Here is a 25,468-nt window from a genome sequence, read left to right on the forward strand (position 1 = left end):
AAGATCACTGGACCTTAGTGAAAACGGAACAACAGTTGTTTTGGATGTGTTTAAGGAAAGAGTGTTTGAATCAAACCACTCTTTGATTACCTGTAGTCCATTATTTGCATTAATATAAGTGCCTTTCCAATATTTTTCATCAAAAAGAATTACGGTATCACCTGCATATGAATATATAATCCCATTATATTTGCGTAGGCCTAAATCAGTTAATAACAAATCAATTATATAACTCAAGAATAAAATTGGACCAAGAACAGTGCCCCGAGGGACCCCTACTTTTATATTTTGAGTAAAGCTAAATTCATTATCAATTTTAGTTACATGATATTTCTGTTATTCAAATATGACTTAAATAAACTTAGAACATGATCATTAATGCCTAACAAGTTTAATTTCTCTAATAAAATATCATGGTTAACTGTATCAAATGCTTTACAAATATTGAAAAATATACGCAAGCATTTATTCCCTCGGTCTAACATATGATTTTATTTGTAACACATGAAATAGCATCATCTGTACCAAGTTTATTTCGAAAACCGAATTGATTTAAAGAAAATACGTTGTATTTGTCCAATTAATAATTTAATAGACGACTTTTTATGCATTTATCTAAGAGTTTAGTTACACACGAGAGTGAAGATATTGGTCGGTAATTGTTCCTGCATTTTTTATCTTCTGATTTGAAAACATGAACAATTATAGTACTTTTTAATTTATCTGGAAATTTAGCATATAAGAAGCACAAATTAAGTACATGAACAAGTGGTTTAGCCAAGAAAATATTGAACAGTTTAAATATTTTGGAGGATTTAGCACTTCGCCAGGGCTTAAATTTTTTGAATGAGGAAACATGTTCAGTTATTTCATTTTCTGTTAGAGGGAACAAAAACGTAGAAGCCTGTAGTTGATTCATATTATTACAAAAATTACTGCTCTTCCTAGTTCTTATATTAGAAGCTATTTCAAATTTGTCGTAATTAATACACCATCCTTATTATAATTCCATAATATTATCTTTCACTTTCGGTTCTGAGTTAGTTGCATTTAATTTCCCAATGCTAAGCTTATATACATACATTATATATGCCATTTTCTCAGAAGTAATATTTTTGACGCAATGTGTTTCGCTTGTAAACTGACGATATGATGTTGTGTGGGTATATGTGTTTTTGATAGACTTATTCCCAGGTTCATTGGATCAATTTTACGAGTAGATCTTTCATGGATGGGTAGGCATACAATCATTGCAATTGATCGTCAAATTCATAGATACATGAAAGCAACAGTATGACTTTGCCTGTTTATTTAATTTTATGATTTATAGTACATTGATAAGCAGTGAAATAATGATACAAGAAATCCTAAGAAAATTTGTGAAAATACCATGCTTGTTTATCACAAATTCCCCGTGAACCTTCCAGAACTTGAACTCAGGTCTTTAGGATGAAAAGCCAATGCTGTATGTGTTTGGCTAATGATACAATGTTTTTTTTATGCCTTAGATGGATACGTAGCAGCTTACCAATCCTATGCCATAATGGAAATTAAGAAGTAACTAAATTTGGTTTTAAAGTAAACCCACAGTAGAGTTAAGAAAATCCTTGACAGACAAAAAATAGTCGAAAGAAAGTCTTTGCTGAATGATAGCGTACAAGTTAGCTGTGTTTGGTTTTGAAGTAGAAAGATTATTTTTCAATTAAGTTTTTATATTTCCAGACATGAAATCAATCCTTTGACTTTTTTTATTGATGGGAACAAGCTTCATGAAGTTTTTTTTTCAGGAACTATTCATTTTTTCGTAACGTGAAATGGTTCAGCTTGTAAATATTTGTTAACATATGATATACATATTCATTCATTCATAGTGCAGGTCTTTCACTGCAAACCAAGCATTCTCCAGTCTTTCCTATTTTCTGCCTTCCTCTTTGTCTCCTCATTTGATCCATATATCTTAATGTCGTCTATCATCTGATATTTTCTTCTGCCCTGAACTCTTCTCTCATTCATCATTCCTTTCAGTGCGTCCTTCAGAAGGCAGTTTCTTCTCCACCAGTGACCCAGCCAATTCCTTTTCCTCTTTCTGATCAGTTTCTGATCAGTTTCTTCACCCACTCTTTCCAACACAGCTTCATTTCTTATTCTGTCTGTCCACTTTACACGCTCCATCCTTCTCTATATTCACATTTCAGATGCTTCTAGTCGCTTCTCTTCACTTCATCGTAATGTCCATGTTTCTGCCCCATACACTGCTACACTCCACACCAAGCACTTCACTAGTCTCTTTCTTAGTTCTTTCTCCAGAGGTCCGCAGAAGATGCTCCTTTTTCTATTAAAAGCTTCTGTTGCCATTGCTGTTCTCCTTTTGACTTCTTGGCAGCAGCTCATGTTACTTCTTATAGTACACTCCAAGTATATGAAGCTGTCCACTTGCTCTACTGCCTCATTTAGAATTCGTAAGTTTACCTTCTTTACTTTTCTTCATATGACCATGGTCTTCGTCTTGTTGATATTTATCTTCATTCTGTACTGCTCACAGCTGTCATTTAGCTCCAGTAGCATATCCCTTAGTATCATCTCTTCTGCTAACAACGCCACATCATCAGCAAATCTTATACACTTTATTCTTCTTCCTCCTACCACAGTCTAGTATATACAATCACGAAGCTTGAGTTGTGAGGGTACTAGGAGCAATAGACTGTGCCGGTACAATTTTGCATTGTCTGTGATGAGGTGATAGTAGCGATCCTAGTGGTTAGCAACTATCTATGGATGCATATTCCCTGAGCTTTGTGACTGTATATACTGGACTGTCATGTTCTGAAAACAGTTCTTCAGTAAATCCTCCAAGTAGATGTTGAACAGGGTAGGTGATAAAGGGCATCCTTGATGTATTCCTCTCCCTATTTCACTTTCTTCTGACATTTCTTCTTCTATCCTGACTTCGACTCGTTTCATATATAAAGGTTACTGATATACATATGTGACATATAATTGGCATTGAACGGGATTTGTCTCTATGTGTCAAAACATTTTTTGTACAAATATTTCAGAATGTTACGGCTATACTGGGTTTGCACATGTGTAAATTAGCTTTAATATATGCTAAGTGTATTAGCTTCTGGACCTGTACAGTGAACCAGATTCCTCTTACAGGACCTGTTTGCCATCATCTGAGAGTACTGATGGATACACAGTAAAGTAAAGTAAAGTTGTAACTTGAGAAAGTATGCAGTTGAATGGTTTTTACTATCCCAGTTTTTTTATATACAAAACTACAGAGGAGACAATACAATAAAGAAACATCTGTAATAAGGCCTAATTCTGCATACCCGATCAGACACTTAAGTCTAGTATACACAATCAGTGAAATGTATTCAATTGTTTTTACTTTACGCGACTTCTTCATATGACCAATACCAATCTAATCTAACCTAACCTTAATTACTTTTGCACTTATCCAATGGAAGACTGATTGCATTTTGTTAGGTTAGATTAGTAATTGATCACATGAGGAAAAAGGTGCAATGTCTGTGACAAGGTTAGGTAGGGTTCAGTGAGAAGACAGGTTAGTGACAAGTTCACCCACTGTCAGTCATTTCTTTAGATATATTGGTTACCAGGGTGCGAATTGAATATTTTCTCTAGTGAGGGGGGTGGAGGGCATTGACATTTTAATTGTCTATAATTTAATTTTATGAATTTCCTTCATTTAAAGGCTGTCAAGTCTGACAAAGTGTACTAGATATTTATGAACACATGTAGATATAAATAAGAAACATGTAATTTGAAAAAAAATAAGAGGAGAAAAAAAATAAACCTATGTCATAAAATACAGTAAACAAGTACAGCACAATAGAATAAAAATACAGACAATGAAAATATAAATACATTTCAAATGTTATTACTATACTAGTGATTTCGTAAGATCTGAGTAGATCCCTTTAAGGTGCCGTACTAATGGCTATTTTTCTCTTAATGGTGTTATTGAAGACTAATTTTTTGCATGTTTTGACAAAGAAGGAGGTTATGGTTCCCCTTGCTCCCACCATCAGACCAACAACCTCGTTTTCTGAAAGATGGTATTTTTCTTTATAATATGGGATTGCCGGTTCATATACAGTAACTTTGTTTTTTCAGCATCCACCTCAGCTGGTTGTTCGACATGCATTTCGAATCTGATAGTGGGGTCAAGAATGAAAGTAGTTTTTTATGGGAATAATGTCAATATGTTTAACACTGCCTTGTATGGCTAATCCTTGTACTTCTTGGTATATGGTGAACCTAACCTCCTGCAATTCCTCAGCAAGCATAGAGCGAAATACATCTACCTGAGTGTGTACTGCATATAGCATTATGTGAATTTATTTCAAAAAAGGTCTTAAGTACCTGGTTGAGACTGTAGAACTAACCTGTAATTAATTATGAAATTATTTTTTTTTAAGTTCTCTGGACTGATTGGGTTGTTATACAAAATCACACCACTTGAGCTATTACATGACAGTGAAAACTGAAAATCGATCATTTTGGACTTACTTACTTATTGGCTTTTATGGAACCCGGAGGTTCATTGCCGCCCTCACATAAGCCCGCCATTGATCCCTATCCTGAGCAAGATTAATTCAGTCTCTACTATCATATCCCACCTCCCTCAAATCCATTTTAATATTATCTTATTTGAAGGATTCGTAACAAGCTGTTTTTTACGGTGATGGGTTGTTAGCCCTTCGCCCCCCCCAAGCTGGAGGACCACCCCTTATCGGCTGTCCACGACTGCCTATTCAATATATTCGCAGCTACCCTCCATATCTGGAGGCCGTCTCCTCATTTTGGACTAACGAGGTTTTTCTCCTGCACTTATTTACTGAAAGATTGGTTAAGTGAGATATGATCCACTTTGCAATAGGTCCTCTGTACGAAAATGTCCAACGTTTAGAAATGTCCACATAGAAAATTAGCATAAAAATGTCCTTAGTCCACACCTGTGGAGTAACGGTCAGCGCGTCTGGCTGCGAAACCAGATGGCCCGGGTTCGAATCCCGGTCGGGGCAAGTTACTGGTTGAGGTTTTTTCCGAGGTTTTCCCTCAACCCAATACGAGCAAATGCTGGGTAACTTTCGGTGCTGGACCCCGGACTCATTTCACTGGCATTATCACCTTCATATCATTCAGACGCTAAATAACCTAGATGTTGATACAGGGTCGTAAAATAACCCAATAAAAATTAAAAAAAAAAATGTCCTTACCTGAAAAGGTCCACTGACACCAAGTCCTGTTCTTAAAAATGTCCTACGTTTAAAAATGTCCACAAATAAATTCGTGCATTTCCCTAAAATGTCCGACAAGGAAAATGCCGAGAAATTTATTGTCATTTCAGTTATGTTATACATATTACATATGTAATACAAAAGATACATCTATTATTCATCTTGAGGGTCACTATATAATTTCATAAAGTATGATATTGCTCTAAGATATCGAAAAATTTCATTCCTATCTTTGTAATCTTGGTAATTACCGACAATGTTCAAAATTCTCGTTTGATTATTGATGTGTCATTTATTTACTGGCCGCTTAATATTTGTATGCCCACCAAGGACCTGGGTTATTAAATGTTCTGTTTCCGATTGCTGTTGTTGCAAATTGCTAATGAACCGCCAAATGTACACGTGATGTGCCACCACATGTCGTTGGAATTGAGAGTGGAATCCTTCATCCTTCAACCACATTATTTGTACGCTGTCTGCCATTAATTACATTATTCATAGATTTTCTACGTCTCAGGAGAAAATCTAGTGGGAACTGCTCGCCTTCGAACTCTTGCTGGATGACCAGTAATATATGTAATTTCAATGTAAGATGCTGAGTCCAAAATATCGTCCTCAAATCTTTCATTTAATAAATTCTAAACAAATTGAAAGTCATTTAGCAGAATAAACGGCAGTCCCATAATTTCCTATATTTGGTTTCTTACTTTAGGGTTCTCAATATCCAAATATTGTGCCTTCAGACCTCGGTTGACTACATTTCTCCATATTGCATGATTGAAGTCTAAAAGACACCCACTCACTACTGTTTGAGGGAATACCAGTCGACAATGTCAATTTCTCTTATTGATTGAGGAAGTGGAGGACGATTTAGCTTCTGCTGATAAGAAACCATTCTGATTACTGCATTTCTTTGTGGAAGACTTACGATAATTTGTTCGTTATGAACTCCAGCAAGTTCCTGTCTGACAACAGAGCCGGGAGATTCTGTTGGATTTCCTCTGGCTCTTCTTCTTATCCCATTTAGTACTTGCCTCACCCTTGCTTCTGTGACATTCGGTGGATGCAGATGGTTCCCTGTACCAGCTGTTAAAATTCTTAGTTTTCTAAGTCCACATTTGTTACACACCTTGCGTAGCATCAACAGTATTTTCTGTCTCCTCTCCGAATCTCAGAATGAAAATGGTGAAGATTATCACCGTGTAACAACATGGGTTTCCTTTTCTGACTATAAATTATTGCATTAGCTTCACTTGTAATTTTTTTTCTGATTCACCAGTACTATAGCAATGAAACACTATTTTTATTCCCAACAGCTTATTACAGTTAGTAACTCATCTCTGTTGAACAACTTTGTATGGACTTTTTCGTATGATGGACTTTATAATATAGTAGACCACATAGATGTTGGGCTTTTTCATTTCATCGACAAATTGTATGTAGGACTTTAAATGTTGGATTATTTAGTTTGTGGACATTTTTTATGGACCTTTTGTACTTGTGGACATTTTGTTATGGACCTTATAACCTGGAAGCGAAAGATCTGATGGACGAGTAATGAGATCATTGCTGTACAGAACATTTCTTATTTGTTCTAACCTGATGATAGGAATTAATATTAGTTGTTACCATAACAGATGTATTCTGTAGGACCAAAAAATAATAATCTTTATGCTGATGATAGGACTTAAGACAAATTGCAAACCATTTCTCGTCCACAACGAAATTAAACACTCTTTGTCACAAACATTGAATACTCCTGCAGTGAAAAGTTTTCTTAAATAAATCGTGAAAGACTTACCAGGCGTGAGTCAATGTTTTTGATCCAGTACAAACTTCAGGGTGGGCATTGAAGCAGTGACAAAAGGCACACATCACATCACACAGAGGCCACCCTCTGTTTCTCTCTTGTACACTATTGTGCCCGCTCAGTAAAATCTTTGTGGTCGAGTATGCGGACTAAAAAGATTTCATCTTCTCTCGCTGTCATTCTTTTGCCTGCGCTGCACGTTACTTCCCCTCACTGACCAAGGAGACTTGTAATAAATCTTCTGTTATTGTAATGGAATATGATAAAGCTTATTTTTTTCGTCTCAATCACTGATATTTAAGGCCTTAGAAGGAGGGAAGAACAGCAAAATGACGTTTCATAGATTTCTTTAATTACAAAAGAATAGACCGTATGGGTTACTCTTTGCCGTTGATGATGATTGTTTATTCTTAGTTTGGTTATTATTATTGTGTTTTATTACATTAAACTTACATTTTGTACTAGTCTATTCCATTTATTTTTTCTGGGTTTTATCTGAGAATTCAGTACACTTATAGACTGAATGTAGACTCACATCTAAATTTACTGTTCTTGGAGACAGGAGTCTCCTACCAGGGCAGCAAGTATCTAAGATCACAACAGTCTAAAAAGACGAGAATATGTAAAGCACTTGTTTTAATCATTATAACTGTTTCTTTTCTCATTATATGAAGTATAAGAAAATATTGCGATCCTGCAAAAAAAAAAAAAATCTGAAATCTATTTCTAGATTTTCACGAAAATATATGTTTTCAGTATCACCGATGGTGTTTTTAGCATGTGATTATATATGGAGTGATTTTTCGTAAACTACGTTCATATTCAGTTTCAAATCAATTTAATTGGAAAGAGTGCAAATAATGTGTGTATGTATGTGTTGAGTACACAACTTTTAACACTGTATCACTTCGGAATATGTATGGTAAGACTTTCCTGTGTTAAATTTCAACGTACCTCATTCAAGAAATTAAATTACAACATCGCATACAGAAGAAATAAACTCTACAAAAACATCTCAACACACAAACAACACAAACAAATACAACCACACAGGCATATACAAACTCAAATGTAACACCTGCAACCATTTCTACATAGAACAGACAGGCAGATCATTTCAAACACGTTATAAAGAATACATCACAGCCATAACAAAATTACAAAACACCTCCACATATGCAGAACACATCACAAATGCTAACCACACCCACAGAGACATCAACACAGACATGGAAATACTACACATCCAACCAAAAAGCCAGAAACTAAACACACTAGAACAATATAAAATATACAGACACACAAAAACACACCCCAACGAAATTCTCAACACACAACTCAACTTCAAAACACACACACTCTTTGACTCTACACTATACCACAGGAACACACCCTCACAGGAAACAGAACAAGTGGTGTCAAGGCCAACAACGATCAGTTCTGAAGATGACTCATAAATAGGTCGAAACATGTAAACGAGGTACGTTGAATAGTAATGGAACGGAGAAAAATTCTCTCCGGCACCAGGATTTGAACCCGGGTTTTCAGCTCTACATGCTGATGCTTTATCCACTAAGCCACACCAGATACCACCCCGGCGTCGGACAGAATCGTCTCAGATTAAGCTCCAACTCGTGGGTTCCCTCTAGTGGCCGCCCTCTGCACTACGTCATATGTCTATGAACGTAGGACCGAAGTCCACACATGTGCTGAGGTGCACTCGTTATGAGTGACTAGTTGGCCGGGATCCGACGGAATAAGCGTCGTCTTAAATCACGAAGTGATTTACGCATATCATATGTATTATTTTACTGAAGTACGTATGATATTTCCATGCAGATATTCTGCGTCATCATACGATGAAAGAGTAATGGAATGGAGAAAAATTCTCTCCGGCGTCGGGATTTGAACCCGGGTTTTCAGCTCTACATGCTGATGCTTTATCCACTAAGCCACACCGGATACATCTATGACATCTATGACGTATGATGTTTTATGCAAATTTTGCTTATATTTTGTACTTTTTGTATGAGAAATAAAAACTGTAGACTTTCCTTAAAAAGATTAGATGGCCTTTCAATGACATTGAAAACGCCCTCCAAATACAACATAAATAACGCAATTTGCTTTCCCCCTTAAAGTCAATTAACATTTAAAATATTTCTTTCTTAAACATTTTTTTTTTTTTTTTGCATTATCAACTTAAATGATCTACCCGTAGGCCTTTACATAGTGATCAGTATTCAGAACTTCTGTCAATATAATTATGCTGTACCAGAAAGGATTGTTTCCTATATACTGTATGAAACAAATCCTTCATTGTAGTTGAGAATATTGTATAGAAATTTTTATGCATTTGTGTGAAGTACAGTTACATATGGAGTATGGAAGTTAGTCTCTTGTCAAATGGAATGTCCTTTATTGTAATTGATTAACTAGTGGACTTACTCGTGTTAATTATGTAAGTTTGTGCGGCTTACAGCTGTTTCGGTGCTTCATCACACCATTCTCAGAGCCTACTAGATCTCGGCGTCATCTCGAACTTCTCTGCCTGTTATGTGGGTGCGTTTGATTATTGAAAGGTGTTGAAAAGTGGAGTCAATAGTGTGTTCAGTGGAAGCCCAGCATTGTACTGACCTCACGTTACAGAAGTTTTGCTGTGTATCTGTCTAGTGTGTTAGGTTAAAAAAGGGGGGGGCTACAAGGGCTCTTGAAGGACTGTAGCATGATGAAGTTAATGGCTATTGTTGTTTTATCTTTTCTTCTTCTCCTCGACAATTATAGTTCTCAGTAGATCTACTGTATTGAAGACCCAGTTAAGGTTAATTTCGTTAAAGTATGTGATTTTCTTCTACATCACTTTCTAAACTAGGGTTTTTCAACCTTCTATTAACAGTGGGTCACTAAGCTCACTGAAAACACTCTTATGGTCACATTCATATACATAATAATTGACTAAAATACAGCTAAGATGTATGATTTTTCAGCCTAAAAAATACAAAAATAAATAATACAAATCTATGATTAAAATCCATTTGATACTACAAATTATTCAGTCAGTTATTAAAAAAGATTATTAATCATAGTCAAAATTTGAAAACTGTTTTAATGGAGTCTACGAATGTGAAATTTTGTATTGTTTTTGTTGCACTAATTTCTCTGTCCGTTTTCATATCTGTTATTGAAATTTGCAGACATCCTTCTAAGTGTTCATCTGTGATTTTTGTTGTTGTTGTTGATTTCACATGCTTCATTTGACTGAATAGCTGTTCATACAGATAAGGTCTACAAAATATGGACATCATGGACAACACATATTTTTTGGAGAAATATACTTCAAGTAGAAATCAACAAGTGATGGTCCTAAGAACTTGTCTTTTAATGTTGAGTCATATTGAAAGTTCGCAATTTCCAGTTGTGAGTTTGAAGGTGCAACATCAAGTTCCATGGATAGTGGTGACCAGTGGCGGCTCGTGACTTTTTAAATGTATGTGCTACAACAACAACAACAACAACAACAACAATAATAATAATAATAATAATAGCACTCATCCTGATAACCAAAATTAAAGTCCATTCTCCTTCCTGTTGGCGAACTTTTCTATCACCTTAATATTGAAAAATGTTATGTTTTATTTAACGATGCTCACAACTGCCGAGGTTATATCAGCGTCGTTGGTGTGCTGGAATTTTGTCCGGTTGGAGTTCTTTTACATGCCAGTAAATCTACTGACATGAGCCTGTCGCATTTAAGTACACGTAAATGCCATTGACCTGGATATATGTCTAATTTTATGAACTAGAAGAATTGAAAATGATGGGTAAAAACCACATTTCTAATAGAAAAATAAATGTTTCATATTTAAATACATTTTTAATAAATGAAGTTTTAGGTACTAAATACATAAGTTGGCTATTATGTTTTGGCTACTCTTTAGTGAGCACAGAAGGGACAGCAGTTTGACGAGGTTTTCGGTGCTTGCGGGGAAGTGAAAAGGGTAACTGAAGCACGCGCATTTCTCCATGTCGACATCTTTCCTGTGCTTAGCACATCTCGGACTACAGTAGAGCGTAAATGATGAAACGTGTCAAAGCGGGCGATTCAAATGCTTTAACAATATGGAATGGAAACATACCGTAACTATTTAAATTAAAGAAATATTTTTGAGGTTTTTAAAACAAAACATATTTTTCTCTCTTTTATTATGTCCTGCAGCACATAAGTACCGGCCACCCCTGGTGGTGACGAAAATGTTTTCACGTTTTCTTTGAAATCATCCCTATCTGCCTAAAATGGATGGGTAGGCTGTAGGTGGGCCACAGGTTTTTGGGTTAAAACCCATGTTCTAAACAATATGAACAGTGCTTCTAATTCTTGAATGTTTGCCTGTTCTGTTAGTCTTGACAGTTTTAATGTCTACCTTCATGACACAAAACTAATTGATCCAGCTATAATTTATTATAGTCCCAAATTTCGTCATTTTACATTCAGCTCATTTAAGTGAAAGTTTCATGATTATTTATTGGTTCTCTTAATTGTTCGTGGGCACTGACTTCACGAGTTTCAATAAACTATGCTGATGTTCAGTGAACTATGTATTTTGTATCTGCTTGCTATGATTCATGTATTGTTTCATTGAATCTTCGGATGATGTTAACACATATTTCATAGTACTGCCTTCTGCGTTATCACAAATATGTTGTTAATGATGTTCAGATATTTAAGGGCCTCTTGAAAAGTACGTGGAATTACATCTGTTGCTGATATGGCTATTGGCAAGATTCCACATAACTCATTTCCAAAGTATAAATTCAGTTGCTAGTCAGTATATTGTAATGTTCGATTGTGTTTGCAAAGTGTGCATTTTTTGTTTGAGATTGTTACATGCATCAGAATTTTTTTTTTTAACTTTGTAATATCTGGCCTTCTATGCCCAACTATTACATTTATTAATTTATGTATTACTACTCCATTATATCTTTACTGAACCATTTTCGAATATCTTGCGTTATTATTATTATTATTATTATTATTATTATTATTATTATTATTATTATTATTATTATTACTTTAAAAATTCTCAACTGCATGCTAGTACATATACAGTAGTTCTGTGGTAACAATATGAGTCATTTTATTACTTGGATTACATTAATGTAGACTTATTTCATAATGAAGGCTTAGAGATTTTATTTTAATCTGTGTTTTCTTGTATTGCATGTATATTCGGCATTGTGTCGGATTATCGAGATTCTACTGTATTTCACATTTTGATATTTCGTGATATAATAATAATAATAATAATAATAATAATAATAATAATAATAATAATAATAACAACAACAACTTAATGGAGTTTTGTATTACATAATGACTTCATTTAACTGTAATATTCCTCTATATTTTCAGTGACATAATTTATAGTTTGTAATGAATTACTATGGTTAGTTAATAAGATACAAATAATGCTACACAATAGATAACCAAATTAACAGCTTTATCTCGTATATTGAATCAAAACAAAATCAGAATACAATATTTGCTTATGTGCTAATATTAAAACATTGTGAAAGAAATGTATTTGGAAATGCCATTAATGTAATAAAGTGTAGAGTACAGTAAAAAAAAATTCATTATACCACTTACACTCATCACAATCATTTGTGACTCTCATACAGGAAGTATTCAAATGCTTTCTCTAAATTAATAATAATAAATTATGTTTTAATTAACAACACTCGAACTGTCAAGGTTATATCAGTGTTGCCAGTGTGCCAGAATTTTGTCCTGCAGCAGTTCTTTTACATGCCAGTAAATCTATTGACATGAGCCTGTTCATTTAAGCACACTTAAATGCCATCGACCTGGGCTGGGATCGAACCCGAAACCTCGGACACAGAAGGTCAGCTCTTTGCCGACTGCGCCACCCAGGGTGACCTTTCTCTAAATAGCAAAACATTTAAAAAAAAAAAATTCCATTTGGAACCACTCATGTTTAAAGTCTTTCATCCCCTTAAGAATTGAAAACACCGATGAATTCCAAAGTTTTTAGGCTCCACTGAAATTTAATATTAAATGGGTTGATTTGTGTTTTGGGCCAGATTTATGCGATTGAAGATTTTAGGTTTAATACTGGTCTACTTCAGGATTAATAAGTATTAATCATCAACTTTAACTTATGAACTCAAGTCGAAAATAACAATTGACAAATCAGAATTCCCCTGGAGGACATATCAAAATTATTAGCGATAATGGTCTACTTGTACAAAGAACTGCTAGTGTTACTGGAAAGAGTATAGATAAGAACCAGGAAGAGCTATGGAAACATTTCGTTATGTTTGATAAAATCAATAGCCAGCGAAAGTAAGAGTTGCTGTGCTGTTCATCCCCATAGCATCTGATAGTTTTGTGTGCCCATTTTTAATGAACATTGTGCTCCATCTACTCCAATTTTTATATCATATCAAATACCTTACTATAATAATACTGGACAGCTGTATACTAGCAGCATTGACGTGAGTGCGAAATATCGCGGACTTGATATCTAGCGGAGCGGCGTGGAATTACGTCCACAAATACAAATATTAATTTAATAGTACCGTATTTAATGTAACATTATTTCATATCAAAGCTGTATATTATGAGAAATATTGCGTATTTTTATTTGCTTTAGTGAGACAAAATTAATTCTGACATTAAGAATGAATTTACAATAACGCTTTATAAACCCATTGCTGACAACCACAAAGATAAAAATGGTAGTAATCTGATGCTTGTATTAATTAGTAAAGGCATGTGGACAACAATAAAACTTAATTTGCTAAGGCCTTAAAATTTCCAATATATTTTAACTTCTATTCATTTCTTAGACTTAAATAAAAAAAAAGCTAATTTTTATTGTTCTATGAACACAGAGACAAAGGCATTAGGCCTAATAAAGAATTTTGTTGACTCACGTTTTGTGAACTCTTGGAAATCGAAAGTACGATTTGAAGCAGTTCGTAATAGTGTAATTGTAGCAATTATAAACAGCACATATGCACCCTGACATTTTAGCACAGCACCAATTAATAAAACTATTAACTAGCCCAGCAACAATATACATTGCAGTTGATTACAGCTTGTTTCGCGAGTATCTCCATACCGGCTGCCGAGGTAGCAGCACCAGTGTTGTTTGCATGCAGAACTGTTGGTTGTCCAGTATTATTATAGTAAGGTATTTGATCATATCTACTAATTTTTAATATCATGGTTCAGTATATAAGAGATTGTCAATTAGCACATCTTAAATAGGTATCAGGAATTGGTTAATTATTAGGGACTTGGTATGTAATATATGCAGAAACAAATACAGAAATATGCAAGCAAATGTAAACATGGCCGAATTGCTAAAGGGTACACTTAGAGGTACCGGTATGCAGTAACTAATAATATAAATCTCTAAGGAATTTACCTTATTTTTTGCTGTTGCTATATAATTTCAATGTCTGTTGATGAATGGTTTATAGTGTGGTAATGTTCTTACACTATCACTATCACAAAACATTATTTATACTGGTACCCTACACTTCACTGAAACTAAAAATAATTACCGATATTTGTTAAATTCACGTATGCATCAACTACTAAGGTAATTGTGATTTTTCTTCTATAAGCCATTATCATCAAAATTAATCTGAGCTTTAGAAGTGAAAATTTACTCAAAATATACATTTTCTTGTAGAAACAGGAAGATATACATGCGAAATACGGGTATTTATGTGCACATCAAATACAAGTAAAATAGACCATATTACAATATTGTTAAAACATGTTACTTTCGTGTATGTTGTCGAATATTATAAAGAATAAGCGTTTTGTATATAAAACTGGGCTGTATTGTTCAGTCAGAAGCTTATCTCTTACTGTGGTGTGTAGATACTAAGTACATTATCTTAAACCATTCTGCTGCACGCAGACTGAATTTCTTGGTACTCTCAGCTGTTAGAGATAAGGAAGTCCTTAGAATTCCCTCTTAATCAAATCAAAGGAAAATTAAATTCTGACTTCATGGTAAAATATTTTCACTCACGCTGTACAGACCAGTCATATAGTAAGTTTCTTGTCTGATGTTGAGTTGTAAAGTATCATTCATCTTCGTTGAATTCCGTGACAAGTAAGACAATACGAGTGTAATTGTTGTATGAATATCTTTGTTTTAAAGCATTATTACTACTACTAATTAGATGAATTTAAATGTAAATATAATTTTATATTTACGAAAGTTAAATATTAAGTAACTTATTGTCCTTTTACAATATGGACATTTAATTAATATAGCCTATTATATAAAGTTCATGAATTAATAGCCTTGCTTTGAGAAAGGAAACAGAATAATGTCTCGCTCATAAGAGAATATTCTTTATAGTATTGAGACAGAATTCATATGAAATAGTGAGTGTGCTACGAGAAGAATTATTTTCGTTCGTTATACGTGTGTTTTATGAAGATAGTGTGTTGCTTTATATAGCTTTAAGAATCACAACAAATATTTACATATTTCGAATCCTGAGTGTGTGTGCAGTATTATGAGTGTTGTATCCGTATAAAACCATTTTCACAAGATAACGCACATGATTATTGTGTACATATTTGCGTGCTGATAAATTGGAGTTGAATAGCTTATTTTAGAAGTTCAAAATATTTACTAATTTGACTGTGAGAAATATAAGGAAGTTGTTGAACTATATTTAAGTATTAAAATTATGTTTCGTGACTGGCTTAATGGATCTTAGAATTTAGTTCTTTACACTTTGAATAAGTAGTCGACCTTGATTGTTGAATACCGGTAGTTAGCATACTTACCATTACGCCTAGAGTTTATGCTTTCATACCTGGTTAAGAAAGGTGGATTTTTAAGGGTAAAAAACATCAAAAGCGTAACTTTTATGACGGGAAGTAAAGCTGGCACATTTGTGTCATAGATGATATGTCTCGGAAATAGCATTTTCTGTGCTGCTAGACTACAGAGCATTTAGAGTTTAGAAAACTACCATTGTGTATATAGCTATCTTCTTAGCAACGTGCCTCTCCTTTGTAATATAACTTAAATAAGTTATTTACCTATTTTAACTTAAGAAAAGGTCCGATATTTATGGAACTTGATAAGTTATTACATTATCAGTTGGCAACTGGACGCTATTTTTTGTAATATTATATTTGACAAAGAGTCACCACGGTGGTCTAGTGGCTATAGCACTGCACTTATAATCCTATGGACCCAGGTTCGATACCCAACATGCCCCTAATTTATAACTTGTGTTGAGTAAGTCCGTGGTCCAGGCAACGCAGAGGTTTTCTCCTGGAGCTCCGGTTCCTCTGCGGCTTTCCAATCTCATCTCATGTAGCATAGCCCAGCTTCCTATGCACACCCTGGCAATGACTCTGTCGGTAAATTTGTTTACACAATTGGCTTCACATGAGTGAATGATGAAGGATCAAGTATCCTCCATTAGATTGAAATAGTACATTATGCAACGAGCCTATAATGGTAGTAATTAAGACGCAAGTATGTTTTTTTTTATGAAACGAGCGCAAGCGAGTTTCATAATTTTCATACGAGCGTCTTAATTACCATTATAGGCAAGTTTCATACGACTTTTTATGCTCAACCATATTTCTAACTTGAAATTATTCAAAAGTTATGTTATGTTATGGTTATGTAAGTCAGTAGCGAACTGACCTGAATTGTGAGATGTGCGCAGACGCGAAAGTATTGATTTTTTCCGAGGCCGAATGTCATTGACCTTGGTAGAGAATAAGATGAAGATTAGTCTTGATATAACCTGGAAATTGATTTAGAATTGAAAAACGAGATGCCAAATTGAATTTATTTGAATATTATTTACAATTAACGCTAATTATTATAGTAACAGAACATAACCTTCTGCGACAGTATTGGATTTCCAGCCTCCGTGACTTTTCGCTAATTGTCTTTCGATTGCATATCCGAGAATAGTCGATACTTGCGGTTTTATAACGGTACAAAGGTGATTTGTCATTGGCTGAACATCTGAACGTTAATGAATAGGTGTACTTTAATGAGGTGCATTAAAGGGCTACTACCAGGTGTATAATTACTACATTTTGGCATGGTCGAGCATAAAGTATATTATATATTTGACAATTTAATTGCAACCACTTTGATAGCTCAGTGCTAGAGCACTGATCTTATAAGCCAAGGGATCTGGGTTCAAATCCTGCTCTACTCTGATTTTATAACTTAGGTTAGGCAAGTCTATGGTCCAGGCAGCACAGATTTTCTCTGGATACTCCATTTCCCCTGTAACATCCCAACAATTCTCCAGCATCATCATCATCATCATCCATTAAGAGTAGGCCTATAAAGTGGACACCGCCTATGGTGCACTCTGGTTAATTTCTGATGAACTAAGTGGTCTATGCTTCTTGGCACTAATGACATCTATGAGCTGCTCATAGAGATGGGGTAAATAACAATAAGTTAAGCACCCTGCCATTGGATAAAAAAAAAATTGACAATTGCACTTTTGTGGACATGATATGTCTGAAATGTGTGAAATAGTAGAAGTATTCATATTAGATTCGATATTTTTAGTTGAGGTGGGAGATGTGGAAATTATGGACAACTCGTAGGGATATATTTTAAACAGTGTCAGCATGACGTAAATCGTGAATATCTTCAAATTATAAATACTTTATGGCAAAAAAAGTTGAAATGCTTTGGATAAATGTTGCAATCAAAAGCTGTTGTATCTAGTGAGGTGAAATTTTATGTAATAATAAAGATCTGAGAAGGCATAACTACCAATTGTAGTTATTCCTTCTTTCTACTACAAGGCAAGCAGTAAATGGTAAAGCGAATGTTACTATCTTCGAAGATACGTCATAGAAGAGCTGTAATGATAACAATCAGGTATTATATTAGTGGATTAATGAACTGTTAAAACGGTAAAACGTTAAAACTGCTGCACAGGTGTGTGATATAATGTAAAAATGTAGTCTATAGAATTACACTGTAGCCTAAAAAATTGCGTTTTGTGAAAGAAAATAGAATTATTGATGGGGTCGTAAGAAGGAGGAAATGTGTGTGACCTGAGTGATCAATTATTGAGTCTGTAACGAAGAAAAATATTGGAGAGATTAATAGAAGTTTTAAAATATAATGGAGAAATAAAGCAGGGAAAGTTTCTCTTACTGAATGGTTTTCTAAAATACACATAAAATATTGTTAGAAATAATGTAGTGTATTTTTTATATGTATCTTTAAGACAGAAATCCTAACTGAGTATTACCAAAAAAGAATAGGAAATCATTCCAGGGTTGTACTGTATTTCTATTTTAAAACAAACATTTCTGAAAATGCAGTAATATTAGAAATGTCCTTAAAATTGTTTAACGACATGTTAAAAGTGTTAAAATTTTTAAAAAAGATTATGTACCTTAGACAGAGGCCTGTTTCGATGCTGGTTCTGTGTCATCTTCAGTGTCCTACTCATTAGTTCGTAGGACACTGAAGATGACGCAGAACCGGCGTCGAAACGGGCCGTCTGTCTAAGGTACATAACCTTTTTTAAAAATTTCAACACTTTTAATGTGTCGTTAAACAATTTTAAGTTTTTCAAACAAAGTGTTAACGTGAATCAGAATCAATAGAAATATCCGTCATTACTATTTCATTTTGTAAAGTGTAGATACTGTATTGCATTACAACAAAACATTGATTTCTTATTTTTATGTAAATATGTGTTTCAAGCATTCCAAGTACCAAAGAAGTAGTTTTGACCACCATATCTAAATTTTTAAAGTATAAACTATCGAATAGATATTGTTTACATTCATTATTGGAAGTTAATTTATCCAGATTTTAAACAGATACAGTAATATGAGGAGTCACAGAGCAAAAATCACATATCCATTGGAAAATAATTTTGATATATGTATTAGAATGTTAATGGCTGTTACAAACGAAGAATTGAAAACATTCTGTGTGATACAAAATGTCATTTTTCGCATGTTAAACAAAGGCTGAAATATGCAATGCGGGGCAGACTGTCACATCTCTGCAGTTCCTTATGGACCAAACTGTCACATATCTCGCTCACCCAGTGACAGTTCTTTGTTCAACAACATGGCTGCTCCAATCCTGCTAATGCAAGGTACTGTACTTTCTTAGAACAAGTCACAATGGTGGAAGAAATGGATGTTTTAGTATCGTCCGTGTAACAAGAAAGAATAAAATAATATGGAAGAAGAGGTAATTAGAGAAAGAGATACAGTATCTGGACATTGCAGTTTTATTCATACACTTATGTCCTACACTAAAAGCAAGTGATGGAGTACTATTTCGATTTTATACTAATTTCGGAATGTGATACCCTCAATAATGTTACCAATTTCCAATGCCCATGCGCGCATACTAAAAAAGACTTATCAGTGTAAAACAGTAGGCCAAAATACAAACAATATCTGTGAATATAATTTTTATTCTTTATAACCTGAGTTAAAAAAAAAAAAAACATTTTTGTATGACCACTGTGTACATGATTCACCTACACTCTGGTAGCAACATTCTCCTTACAACAGACGTAATCTTCGTGGGAGCTGAAAGGGAACTCCTCTGTACCTTCGTCAACACTGCATTCCTTCAAAATGTCAATGTACCACTTCAGTAATGGATTATCTTTGGGCCAGCTCTCTCCAAAACTCTTCTGCAGTAACATTGAAACATCTTTCTTTTTTATTTCCTTTAGCCCATGATTTGCAGTCAGCAACTCCACTGGTTTTTGCCACGTCATAACAGCACTCAAATCAGTAACACAGTGTTTCACTATAAAATATTAGAATATGAAAAGTGGAAATTGGAACTATAATTAACGAAGATTGTTGATTATATTCTATGATAGGAGTCACTCCTTCATTCTTGCAGATCGAGTGTTTTGATATGTCCAGAAGAAACTTAGGAGAAGTGAGCAGATATTGATGCCTGAAGCCTATCAAAGTATCTACCAATATGTAGGGAAGATTCAGTGGATTGGACAGGACTGAAACTACTTGAGAAACCTAATCAAATGTCTGTCAGATGTTAATGCAGCTCAGATTGGCACATATCGTCCCTCCTCTGGCAAACTAGCGAAAGTGAAAAATAAGCAACCCTGCACTTAAGGTCTATATTGCACTATTAAATACTGCAATATAGACCTTAAGTGCAGGGTCGCTAATTTGTCACTTTCGCTTGTTTGCCAGAGGATCTGTGACCTCCAAATGTTACAAGTCCGTCATATTTTTCCCTCCCAAGCTAAAACTCTAATGGTTTTATTTCTTTCCTTTGCCCCAGTTTACTTTCAGAGACCATTCCTACTGATGGCAGCACTTGCCAAGGAACTAGAGTAAGTGCCTCATGTAATGAGAATAAAAAATAAATTCTACTGAAAATTGTGACCCTTCGGATATGTCGCATTTTGCACTGTGACTCCACATATGTGCTATTATATTTTCAGATCCTTAGAAAAAAATGATAGGAGGAGGCCTATTTGTTTAATTATATATATGAAATGCAAAAGTGTTTGGTTGGAAGAAGATAGAACATTCTGTATAATATTTTAGGCGCAGAAATAATCTTCTGAAGAATTTGTAAGGGGAGAATTTATAATTTAATATTGAAGTATAAACTTTCGTATTTCGTCTAAATTAATAGGCCTAATAGCTTGTGTATACCTATTGAAGTGTTACTTGTAACTACACAGCTTAGTGTTGTAATGTTAGTGAAGTAGCAGCTGTGAAGATTGTAATGAACATACTGGAACTATAGCCTTTATTTGGTTCATCAAGGATAATATTTTAAAAATTAGTTTACGAAACTCGCACATTATGCGCTTATATTACTTTAACACAACTTTTTACATTGCATATTATGTTGTGACAGAGGGAAGAAGTTACTGCTTACAGAGAAATTTACAGTAGAACTTCTATTATCCGTGGTAATGAAGGGGGTGGAGTGAATGGTTAATCGAAAAAAACGGATAATCCGTACCGTAAAAAGTTTTCATAAACAAAGTACATAATATTTTCGTAATTTCCTCCATGGTCTTTTCTCTTAATACGCTAGGTAGTGGATCAAAAGTTGACTAAATTAAGTCTGTCTTTTTACAATTCATGTTTGATTTTTCGATAAGTCGGTTATTAAAACATTATGTCTTACTGTACTTAAGTCTGGTTTTCAACGACGAGTCTTTAATGGCCAAGGAAACTCCTTATGACGACTGTCTGTGGGAAGATAGGAATAGTAGAGGTCTCATGTTGTAGATTTACAAATTTTATACAGTTCATATTTTGTTTTTCATTATCCTAAATCGCGCATAGTTGTAATTCCTATCTCGTATTGTGATGTGAGAAGAACCACATTTTCTCTTTTCCCAAACCACTCAGTTACTTGCACTTTTTCCCATAGTACAACATGTTTTCTTTTGACACTTGTAGAAGACATTTTGCATAGAAGTTAAACAGCACGGCCACTCGAAGAGTAGGCATAATGCGTAAAGGTAAAGGTTTGTAGAAAACACTCTGTACAAAAAATTCGTACTAATATAATGTACAATACTTCATATTTTTTTCTTCGAGAGAGAAAGACAGTTGGATAATCCACCAATCGGTTAATAGGGTGACAGATAATCGGGGTTTTACTGTATTTTATAAAAGAAGCTATGAAAGTTTAGCATTTTTCATGTGTTGACATTGATGAAATTATTGTATGTTGCACGTAACTCGAGAAGAAATGAATATTTGCAGGATATGAGAAAATGGTCACCTAGCAGTGAAAAAAAGATGTAGTTACAGTACAACATTTCTATTCTGAAGTCCTATATTGTCTCGAACATGAATAAATGTTGGTTGATAGGCTATGCTATGTAAAGTACGGTATTGTATCTGCTTTCTATTCTTTGCCCAAAGTTCGATCAAGCCAAGGCTGGTATTGTTCGTAATTTTCATTGCCTGTCAAGACTAATGCTTCTGTAATAATTTATAGGCTTCAATTGCAACTTTCCAAAGCTTTTAATTCTGTCACATCAATATAAATCTCATTTTCCCTAAACGGTTTTGTTAGGGTACAATTTTTAATTTTACTTTTTATTCTAGTGCCAATAAATTTCAGATATTTATATAATGCTTATTCATATAATTTTTTTTTATTATTACAAGCGTCACATTATTTCGTAATCATTTTATGTACATAACCTAAAAACGCGCGGGATTTATGGACATGACAAGTGGATAAATCTTGTTCTTAATTTATTGTATTAAAGACGTCTCATCTCATGCGTTTTGTTTCTATTTTAATTGTGTTTGACACCTTTTCTTTGTTTCAGAGTTATGGCCTGTTTAAGTTAATGTGTATATAGTGTGAACTTGGAATGTAATCACTGCACAGTGCACAAAGTTAAAACTTTAGTGCAGCAACCGAATACATAATGACAGATAAAACAGTATAATTATACTCGTGCTGCCAGAAATTTTGCAACATGCCACTTACAACTGATTCTGATGCACCAGGTGTGGATTTATTTTCGTTCTGTTAAGTAATGAAGTTAGCAGAATGTCATAAGGTGCTATGAAGTTTTGTTTTATCCTGTATTCAAAGCCAGAATTATTTTACGGCAATAAGACACTTTTTATTTGCATGGACATAAAAATTAACAACCATGAAAATAAGTTACGGTTGAATTTATTAAACATTAGGCTTGGAATTCACAACGTAAAATTCACGCAGCTAAAGATAATATTTAAATTAATTAGTTTAATATTTATGTGTTATTTTATGTCAATTGCGTGACATGTTTGGCCATGAATACCAAATGCCATACTGGTATGTGCAACTTGCATGATTCAGAAATCACTTCTTTTGCATGTGGATTCACGATAATTTAATTTTTCTGTTTTGCAATCTGATACTTGTTAAATTCATATACATAAAAAATTTGGTGATTGATTTTGTGCATGGAATGTCGAAAATTTAAGCACATCTTGAAACTGTCATGGCTTACAAACATGTTCTGTGTTCAGACACACTGTGAATATCCCATTCGCTTGCATTTAATATATTGATACATTTTAAGTTTTATATTAATTCCCTTTTAAATGATGATGAGATGTCAATATTGAAAGAATAACCGCAAGGAAAAGGGTTATGGTAATGTTAAACGTGTTTTGTTCTGGATTGGAGTAAAAGATACAACACTTATTTACTTAGTAATTTACTTATGTATTGTTTGTAAATAATAATGTGAAAGATTAGAAGTCCCATTGCAGTGTATTTAAAATCATAGAGTCGAATATAATTTTTGTTAAAAGGACAAGAGAAGGGTTAGGGAACTGTTCAAAATTGTTTTATTAGAAACTTTATGTTTATGTACAGTATTTTGTCGGCTAACAAGCAAAACACTTTGTCAGAATTTTTACTCTGAGAAAAAAAGGTGTTTTGAAAGCTCTTGACAAAACTGAATCTTCAAAATATTAAAGTTCTTTCTCTTTATGTGTAGGTATTTAATTTTTCAATTCTAAGTTTGTACACATACATTATGTACATTATGTCTTTTTCTCAGATGTAATATTTTTGACGTAATGTGTTTTGCTTGTAAACCTACGATTTATGTTTTGAGAAATATCTGCATTGTATGAATTGCATTTTGTGCTATTTTCTGTCAGATATGTATACAGGGAGTGTATATTATGAAACATTATTACACTTAACCCTTTTTTTTATCTTTCTGATCGCTTTTTCTTTTTACAGCATAGAAATGACGATGTATACTGCCAATAACCACAATTCATTTATTTAAATAATTTTATATTTGTAAATATTGTAGTTTGCTTCTTTTCTAGCTAATATAATGATTTAAACTTAATTGTTGTTTTCTTTTATATTTTTAACGTATTCCTCGGCTTTTGCATGACTTCAAATGTATAATGGATATGCTTTGACAGCTTAATTAACATTTTTGTTAAAAATATTAAAACTATGTATTTTGCTTTCTTTTGAGTCTACATTTCTGTAACTACATAAACATTGTAGACCAGCATTTTCTAAACAACTAGAAATCTGTGAATACTTTCTTAACATGTACATAAAGAAGTTATTTGTTTAATCTGAAGTAACTTTGAAGGAATAATGTTTGCAAATATTAATCAACAAAGTTCTTAGTGCTCTCATTAATGTGACAACCTCTAACCGCATGTCTTTTCTCTCAGTTTAAATACTTTGTGGCCAGTATTTATTACACATATTTTCACACAGTTATATTCATTTAGATACACTAATATGTCAATGAAAATCTTTTATATCCTCATAAAAATAGAAAAGAGAGAAGAACAAACATTCCACATATGTACATTTGATTTTTTTTTCGTTTTTTCATTTAAAAAGGCATATCAATAAATTTTTTAACTTGAGAGACAGCATTGAATGGACAAGTACAATCGCTCATTTTATTTTCTTATTGCCAAGTGGTACTTGGCTGTATTCACAGCTACATTACTGGCTTCTATCATGTGGCCTTCAGGATAGTCGCAAAAGAAACTCTTGAAGCAGTTACTCTTTTCACTACTTACTGTTTTGGCATAATATAAATACATAGCTTTATTTAAAAACATTTTGCACAAAGCGTTTTATTGTTTGAGGATTTCCTCAGTCAAAGCATGTCGCTTCTTCAAAAATGTTTGATCTTGTAACAAGAAGAGTTAGTGAATACATAATATACGTACTTACTTACTGGCTTTTAAGGAACCCGGAGGTTCATTGCCGCCCTCACATAAGCCCTCCATTGGTCCCTATCCTGAGCAAGATTAATCCAGTCTCTATCATCATATCCCACCGCCCTCAAATCCATTTTAATATTCTCATCCCATCTATGTCTCGACCTCCCTAAAGGTCTTTTTCCCTCCAGCCTCCCAACTAACACTCTATATGCATTTCTGGATTCGCCCATATGTGCTACATGCCCTGCCCATCTCAAACGTCTGGATTTAATGTTCCTGATTATGTCAGGTGAAGAATACAATGCGTGCAGTTCTGCGTTGTGTAACTTTCTCCATTCTCCTGTGAGTGAATACATATAATAAACATAACACCTGCTGTTGTATAGTAAGTCAAGAAACATCTAGTCTAATCACATAATCATCACACAAGAAATTCTTGCTTATACTGCCTGTCAGATTCAATCAGGAAACTTTAACTCCCATAAGGACTGAGTGAGGCCAATTATCTTGTGTTTGTTCTGTATTGTCTTATTTTATCTCAGGCCTTGATCTTAGTGTACATAGCATGAGGCACGTAAGAGAAACTTATAACACTATTGTGGGAGTAAGTGCTGTTTA

General features: G+C 33.9%; 1 protein-coding gene across 9 annotated transcripts in view; it reads left to right on the forward strand.

The window, feature by feature from the left end:
• Positions 1-25,468, forward strand: part of Ask1 (apoptotic signal-regulating kinase 1) — a 155,014-nt gene that overhangs the window by 32,561 nt on the left and 96,985 nt on the right. The window contains exons 1-2 of one of the 9 annotated variants that reach the window (XM_069842138.1): positions 14,729-15,236; positions 22,465-22,648. The exons of 6 other annotated variants lie outside the window; for them this stretch is intronic. In XM_069842138.1, coding sequence (XP_069698239.1) covers positions 22,618-22,648 — 31 coding nt within the window. In that variant the 5' untranslated portion in view covers positions 14,729-15,236; positions 22,465-22,617. Of the gene's footprint in view, positions 1-14,728; positions 15,237-22,464; positions 22,649-25,468 lie in introns of those variants that run through there. 2 more of the 9 variants (XM_069842137.1, XM_069842143.1) reach the window with 2 other exon arrangements.

Source organism: Periplaneta americana, chromosome 12, assembly GCF_040183065.1.
Source record: "Periplaneta americana isolate PAMFEO1 chromosome 12, P.americana_PAMFEO1_priV1, whole genome shotgun sequence".
Taxonomy (NCBI): domain Eukaryota; kingdom Metazoa; phylum Arthropoda; class Insecta; order Blattodea; family Blattidae; genus Periplaneta; species Periplaneta americana.